The sequence below is a fragment of the Brassica napus genome (genome assembly GCF_020379485.1).
Source record: "Brassica napus cultivar Da-Ae chromosome C4 unlocalized genomic scaffold, Da-Ae chrC04_Random_6, whole genome shotgun sequence".
NCBI classification, from domain to species: Eukaryota; Viridiplantae; Streptophyta; class Magnoliopsida; order Brassicales; family Brassicaceae; genus Brassica; species Brassica napus.
The window spans coordinates 22185-31075 of NW_026014256.1; the positions used below are offsets into that span (position 1 = coordinate 22185).

General features: G+C 33.1%; 1 protein-coding gene across 1 annotated transcript; it reads right to left on the reverse strand.

Annotated features, from left to right (window-relative positions):
• Window positions 1–8146: 8146 nt before the first annotated feature.
• LOC125594783 lies at window positions 8147–8634 on the reverse strand (the record flags this gene model as incomplete). The annotated part of the gene is made up of 2 exons (XM_048770861.1): window positions 8147–8374; window positions 8450–8634. Coding segments are annotated over 2 exons (413 nt in total), but the record flags the coding sequence as incomplete, so codon positions are not given.
• Between the last annotated feature and the right edge of the window lie 257 nt (window positions 8635–8891).

An 8891-nucleotide genomic window follows, 5' to 3' on the forward strand; every position in this document is an offset into this window, starting at 1 on the left:
ACCGATATCCGGATTGAACACCCCTAATTCCTCCAGAACAGAGGAAGCAAAATCGATCGACGGCAACTGCTCACCGATCGACCCTCATTCCACACCGACATCCGAGGTAAAACAAGAAGATGATACATATTATGGGTATCTAACACCGGATGAATTTGGTATTTTCAGGGACCCATGAGGCCAAGACGAGCTATGGATGGACGTGTTCTAAAAAATATCGAGAGAAAATATTGCAGACATCCCTGAGATGGCCAATGGACCAGACAACCTCTTCCTTCAGCAACGTAGAGATCCAGAGTACCAGCATAGGGTTATAGACGAGCTGTTTGCTACGGCTTGTGGTTTAGAAATGCGTTATGAGTATCAGAAATGAACACGAGGTCGAAAATCGATCGACGGTCCAGTCCCACCATCGATCGACAATTGCCTAGAGTTCGGAGAGAGCCTAGATGAGAGATCAGAACGGACAAAGCATATTTCATTGTAAAAAGAGAGATGAGTATATTGTCTACAGAGATGATCATGGATATGCACGAGTTGTAGATGGTAGAGGCATCCATGTGTCAAAGGAGGACATCAGAGTCATTCTTGAAAGAGCTGCAATGCATGAGCGCTCTTATATATGTCTTCCAAAACATGCAGAGGGATACACTCAGTCCATGCCAGAGCCATGCACTTACAACAAAGAAGAGGTTGATGAGAGGGCACAAGGGAGCTACAGAGCTTTAAGGATGTCATAAGATGATTTCTACAAGAGGCTTGATGATCTCTACTACCCATTCGACAACAGTATCAGCTGGCTGACTACACGCACGGACGAGATGAAGCAGGACATAGCCACGATTCAGCAGCAACAAACGACCAGAGCACGAGCTTCGAAATCGATCGATGGTGACTCCCACAAATCGATCGATTCTCGTCTTGCATTATTCGAGGAAAGGCTACAGTCATTCGAAGATATTCTTGATAATGTTAATTTTTCTCAGGACATGATGAAAGAGGAAATCAATCAGGAATTGAAGGATATCTCAGAGTAGACGTATGCCAGACTCAGAATGCATCAGGGGAGCATTGGACATCTTGAGAGGAGGATGCATACAGTGGAAGGCACAATAGCAGTATTGAAGAATCACTGGACAAGAGCAGAAGAGGACATAAGACGCTTCATTGGTACATGGTTCCAGAAGGACAAAGAAGCAGTAGACACTTGCTTCCCAACAAGTAGTCTTTCACCTCCATACTAGCCACACACATCCAAATTCAAGCTAAATGACTATAACAAAGCGCTGAGTAGAATGCAACCCACTATTCGGTAATTTTATTGGTTTTATTCTATAAGTTACTAATTTTTGTTTTTAATTTTGCAGGTCAAAAAAAGAAAGAAAAAGAACCGAGTAGACGTGTGCCCAAATCGACCGATGAGACCATGTCGACATCGATCGACAGTACAACACCAGAAACGATCGATGGTACCATCATTCCATCGATCGATCCAAAGTTCGGTCAGGTATCGATACAACTTGTTACATTGAGTCCTTATGATTTATGTTTTCACCATAACTCTGACTGGATTTTCACTGGGGACAATGTAATTTAAGTCCCAGTGAAGGTTTACTGATATCAATTTACTTTGTGAGTCTTATTTAAATGCTTTCAAAAAAGTTTAATTGAGTTAAGAAGGGGACAATGAACTTTTTCGATTTATACTTATTATAACCACTCTTTAGCACCATTCTTAGATTTATTGACCATAAGGTATACTAGAGATGCTAAAGTGGATCATCCGCCAGTTATTCACACTTGCTGAGATTGTTCGAAGGAACCAAAGCTGACTTCTAACCTAATTGAGCTAGAATTTTTTTCTTGGGGCTTGGTATACAAGGGATCGGATTCCTCCTACAAGTCTGGAAAAAGTGTTGATAATTCCACTCTCTCTCCCCTTCAGATCAAAAAGGATTCGAACAAGACTTGGTGGCCACAACCATTAAGGCTTGCTTCATAAAGAATTCTGGAAGAGGTCAAAATGATTCAAACATGACTTGGTGGCTGCAACCATTAAGGCTTGATTCATCAAGAATTCTAGAAAATAGATATATGTCAAAAAGAAGTGAACATGACCTGGTGGCGGCAATAGTCAAGGCTTGATTCATGGAAGCCTGTCTTTTATCTCAGTCAATGGAGAGAATAAAAACAACCCCGCAAAAGAAGTAGACATTGACTGAGAGAAGTGAGAAGAGAGAGAGGAAAGGAACTCCTGTTGAGAAGATAATATTTGTTGGTCCAAATACTTGTTTGAGTAAGAGTCCATGTGTTCTTTGATCGATACTCCTAATAAAGCCTACACTTTTATTTTATGCAAGAAATGAAGTCAGTAGAGGAGTTAGTCAGACATGATTAGTTAAGTTGCTGAGTGAATGGATTTGGTTGCTAAGCTAGGATATTGCATATACAGTATCTCTAAGGTTGATATTGATTTGAGTGGCTGCAACATTGTAGAGGTGATGATACTGAGTTTTTAAATCATGTGAGTAGCTGCTGTTTTCAAACCCCTTTCAGAAAGAATACTCTTGTTTTGCTTGAGGACAAGCAAAATGGTAAGTATGGAGGAGTTGGTATACTATAGATTTTACCTATTATTAGTCATGGTATATAAGTAGTTTAGGATATAGTTATTATGTTTTGGAGTCTATTTAGTATGTTTTTAGGTTCAGAAGTGTTTTGGAATAAAATGATGATTTTAGAGCATTTTTGAGACAAAATTAGAAGTTACCCGAGCTCACCATCGAGCAGACAAGAGGTCGACGATCAGAGATAAAAATCGATCAATGCACACCCTGTGCCATTGATCGACGGCGAAGCGAGAAAGGCCCGAATTGGTCCCAGCTGACCTTAAGCCCAAGTCAACACCAAATTACAAGATTACCCCTGACAAGTTTTAACCTAATACTTATGTGCTTTGCCATTGTGGAGGCAAAGTATGCTTTATTGTTTTCTAGTTTTCATACTTAGAGTTTTATGTTTGGAGAAAAAATCCAAGACTCATTCAGAGATTTGTATTGGAATCTAGTTTCTTACTATAATCTATTCTATGCAGTTTTATTTATCTCTTGTTATGAATTGTTTTGTTATGTCTGAGTAATTCACTTGTTAGATTTAGGGTTCAAATAGTTTTAGCCCAAAATATAGAATTGCTAAGTTGTGATATTCATCAATAGGATTGTGCTTATTGCTTGTTCTAGAGTAGCTAACTATAACATTGATCTAGGTTGATAGGTTTAGGCATTAGCTAACTTATTTACTTGAATAATCCTTATTGAGCTGGATCTGTTAGAAACAAACGAGAGTTGATCTAGTAAATCTAGTGAACATAGTTCAACCTATTCGTAAAGCTTGCTAGGAAAAAACATCGATCGATTATCGTATAGATAAATCGATTGACTTTCTGAAGGGTGCATCGATCGACGACCGCGAGGGAAAATCGATCGACGACCGTGGGGGAAAATTGATCGACGCTTTCTCGGATCAACAAGCGACAGCTGAGATCTTGAGATTCTAGACAATAGATAATCTAGTAAAACGAGAGTTGATAGATTATTGCTAAGTTGAGTTCTATAATATCATGCATGCAACATTAGCCTCTATATACAATCCTAATTAATTGAATAGAAACTCTAGGTCTACCGCGTTCTTAATATTATCTTCAACCTCAATCAACCGAACAAGTATCTTGTTCAACCTTGCTTCTTAAGATTAATCATACTGAATCTAGCTTAATCACTGCTGATTAGAATTTATCGTGTGTCTTAGCTCTCTGTAGATTCGATTCCTATGTACTGCAATCGAACCTTTTATTTGAGAGAATAAATTACTCTTTAGGGCAATTTGAGTGACATCAAATATAAGGAAAAAATATTTTAAAAAAATTAATAATAAAAATCTCATTTTAGTGTTGAAAAATTGTGTCTTCTCATAAAAATAACATAGATTACTTTTTTTCCATCTTCCAACTATTGGATTTTTTTTTAAGTAACCAAAATATTTCAGTAAGTGCCTTTTTATAATTACTAGGCAAGGAACCCTGCGATATCGCACGAGAACTCATTTATAAAAAAGTAGTGCCACATTTTATATAATTACTTTTGAAAAATACATGTGTTACAAAATCATCATACATGCATTTTTAAAGATTTTTATAGGCTACTTGTGATAAATTACACATATGCCAGTACCAATTAGTAAATGCACACGCATTTAAGTATCTATGCATTTAAGCTATTATCGTGAACTTATTTTATTAAAAAGCATATGCCATTTTGTAGAACTTAATATAATATAAAGCATCTTATTTTTCTATCAAAGAAGTTCATTTGTCATCAAAGTATACTAAAAAAGGAGAAAATTACATATTTTTGATTTTTCATGAACTTTAAAAATGTATAATATAAGTAAAATGAGAAATAACCACATACCATATCAATAAAAATATTCTAAATGAAAAAAAAATGTGATCCACAAACCATAGAAATCTATATTATAAATGTTACTTTATTTTATCCCCAGATTTTGATTATGATCTATTTTTCTACAAATTGTAGATTTTTCATTGTATTATATGCATTTACAAATGTTATTTATAACATTTCTTTAATCATAATCAATCATACTATTATAACATAGTAAAGTTCGTATAGTAACAGATATGCATGAATATTTATTTATCCTTTCGGATTCAGATAATGTACGGTAAAATTTCTATAAATTAACAATGTCGGGATTTTGATATTTTATTAATTTATATAGTTATTAATTTACAGAAATTTTTTTTTTATGTTTATATATTTTAAAAGTATGATTTTATGTAAAAATAAGAAAAAAATACTTGTTTTTACCGTATATGTACTAATTAATTTTATAGATAAAAATTTATGTTGTTTTCATTTGAATATTTAATGTATAGAAAATATGTATCGTAATTATAAATTTATTTTAAGTGTAAAATGATAAAATAATATCAATATATTATAAATATTAAGAAAAAGTGAAGATAAACTTTATTGTGAATAAACAAAACAATAAAATATATTGTTATATATGTAAACTTTTTATATATTAATTTATATTCATATCGGGATCATATATTTACAAAAATGTTTTTATAAATATTACCACTATTTTATCAAATTTGTGTCATACTTTACATCGGCCTAGTTTGGTACCGCTGAAATTTATTAATTTATTATTTTATTAATTTATCGAGTTTATTTTGGATTTTCAATTTTTCTTTCATTGTATTCTATGCATTTACAAATATACCAACAAACACTATACGTTTGACCGCATTAAACAGCGTGCATGCATTCATTCAGGCAGGTATTGTGTTACCAAAATTTACAGACTTTTGTGACATGATCACAAATGAAAAAATTATAAAAAGAAAAACACACCTTAAAAAAACACCTTTCATCTAGTAGAAGAAAATTTAGATTAATAAATTCATTGTTTCGTTAAGATTTGTTGCTAGCCAAACACGAATGACTCTTCTTACAATATTTTATTAATAACGTTTCATTTGAATATCTTCTAAATATTTTTTTGTCAGCTAATCTTCTAAATATTTAGAACCAGGTAACTATACAGAACTTTTTTCGTCACTGTTTTAAGAATTTGTGAAAGATTTACAGTGAGAAACTCATGAACATGGATATTTATAGATTTTCAAAGCTATATACAAATAGTCATAATTTTTCAGATTATAGGTAGTTATTTTAAAATAGTATCTCTAAAATATTTTTTTAATGAGACACATCATTACAAAAAAATACCCTAAATAAAAAAAATCATATGATCAAAAACAAATTTTAATTAATTGTGATAGATTACAATAAGAAACTCAATAACATGAAATATTTATAGTTTTTCAAAGCTATGTATGAATAGTCACAACCTGTCAACATAATTGGAATTCACAACCTTTAGAATTAATTGAAATTGCTATATTAGTAGATTAGTTTTCAAATTTGTGTCTTCTCATTATAAAGGATTTATTGATAATAAGAATCTCATTTATGTTGAAATGTTGTGTGTATATTCATTAAAACTGAGATTAGTTTTATTTTTATAATATGCAAATATTAGAAAGTCTTAAAAGGTAGTTACAATCTCAATAAGTGTTTTCTACAATTATTAGTATTAAGAGTTGTGTTTCTCAATATAAGGACAACTTATTTTTAATAATTAATAATTAAAATCTCATTTTAGTGCCAATAGGTTGTGTCTTTTCATTAAAAAAAAACTGATATTATCTTTGTTTCTCCGACATGCAACCATTAGAAATTTTTTTTTTTGTTAAAATGTTAAATTTATATATCAACAAAAGAAAAAATGTTTACAATACTGAAATCTTTAAATTGCTACTGCAGTTGCAGAACTTTTAATTCTTTCCCAGCCATCTTTGCATCAGAAGGCTATTGAACTCAGGGTATTGTTCTGTCCAGCAATCGCACAAGCTGAGCAGGGGAGTTCCAACATTGGAAAAGTTCTTACAAAGTAGTTAAAATACTCCAATAAATGTTTTTATTACAATTATAGTTTTTAAAAAATTTGTCTTCTCATTATAAAACACAAATTATTTTTTAATAACTGTTAACATATTTCAATAAGTATTCCTTCTATAATTATGTATCCTTTCAGATGTAATATAGTGTTTTTGTAATTATATGTCTATGCATAATATTACATTCCTAGAATGTTTATTATATTACATCCGTTTTTAAAATTAAAATTGTGTCTTCTCATTTTATCAATGATGATGCTTTATACATTCCTACAGTGTTTGTTATATTACATCCGTTTCTCTCATGAGATGATGCAGGTGATGTGAAGAAACTATCTTGTCCATTTTTGCAAAAAAAGTGGATGGAGAATTGTTAACAACATTAATATTCTTTTATTCTTTCTCTGGTAAGTGTTCTTAGACAAAAGTCAGTTGACTTACTTTAACTTTACAAGATTTCGGTGTGTGTATGTGAACGTGTACGTACGTACTATGAACATTTGAGTGTTTCTTATCTTCAAATCTTCTACTTTTGTTTTTTGATTGCACATGGATTTTCCATCACCACTTTTAAGTTAATTTCTAGATATAATGATTTTTTTTTTTGAACTTTATATACATTATTTCTTCCAAATTAGTATAGGTGTATAGTGGAGAATGACGGTGTGGATGATGTCCTCGTTGAAGCTGCAGTGGCAGTTACATCTGGAGAGGAGAATGACGGTAAGGATGATGTCCCTGAGGATAAAGGTTCGGAAAGTGTAATGGAAGGAGATAAGGATGGGGGCGAGGAGGAGGACGACAACGAGTAACAATTTAGGAGAATTCCCAATTTAGGATTGGATTTTGAAATTCCTTGGATTTTGAATCATAGGTTTTGTTTGAATTGGTAATGTTTTGGTGAAGGAATGAAGGAAGGAATCATGTGTAGAACTAGAAATAGGAATTATGGTAATGATGTGTAGAACTAGGAATTATGGTATAACTATAGTAATACTAGTACCACTCGGTGAAACATTGAGAAATTAGTAAATTAGTAATATGTAGGTATACTAAGGAATACTATACTAACTTTGTGAAAACTATTTGGTATTATTGGTATAACTGGCGTAGAAGTAAATGTAACTTGCAGGAATTTGAGCCCATCGAAGCAATCAAGAAGTGTGGTTCATTGTCGATAGTGTTCTCATCCGTTTGTGAAGGAAGGGCAGAAGGGATCAAAGAGAAAGAGAGAAAGGAACCCTGAGTTGTTTTGTTGATGTTTCATGGGAACTGTTTATGTCGGATTATTTTGCAAAACTCTATGTCTTTCGGTTGTAGAAATTTGAAACTATCATTTTTCTTGATGTTACAATTTCAATTTCATTTCAATTTCAATTTCATTTTCAGGATGTTGCAATTTAATGAGATCATGTTGCAATTTCAATTTCATGTTATCGTCAACCACAAAATAAATAAACGAAAGTTTGGAGTTTTACAAGTCTTAGACAAACCACAAAATAAGACTTGTAAGCCTATTCGCCGAAGCAAAGAACGGAAAACAACAGGAAAAGACCGACCATAAATGAGGAAAAGACCGACAATCCAAAACACTTAAACATAGAATTCTTCAAACTTTCTAACAACCCCATCGTCATTATCGTCATCCACTATCTCTTTGTTCTCCAAATTCCTTTTCATTTCTGAGATGCTTTTAATTAATTGCTCAATCACTCTGGTCTTCTGCCTGATCTCATCTCGGGCTTCAATCAAAGCTCTTCTTTGCCATTTCGTACCTTCCTCTTCATCAAACCAAGAGAAGTAATTGCATTCATCTCCAAGCTGCCACAAGGTCCAAATTTGTTTTAAAATATATATTCCACATCTAAAGTTCAATTATCATAACATATCTCATACCCTAAAACGCGGACAGCTATAAAATCGTTGACCTGAGTTTTTGTCAGTCCAAGCTTGCGTTATATTCGCCGGTAAGCTACAAAACGCAATCTCCAACCATAATTTCGGCTCCTCGTCGAAGATCCCGAACCCACGTCCATCTTCGCTTTTTCCACCTTCGCTTTTTCCACCTTCGCTTTTTCCACCTGAGAATAGAAGAAAAGAGATAGAGAGATCGAACGATCGAGAGAGAGAGAGAGAGAGAGAGGTCGAAAGGAATAGAGAGTTGGAAGAAAGAGAGGTTGTAAAAAGAGAAGAGAAATAGAGAAGATGGAAGTGGGTTCGGGATCTTCGAAAGGGAAGAAATGAAGGAAGGAGAATGGATTTTGTAGGTTAGAGAGAAGAGAACGAGAGGTTTGAGAGTGAGAAAAACTCAGGAGAGAGAGAGATTATAGCTAGTGAG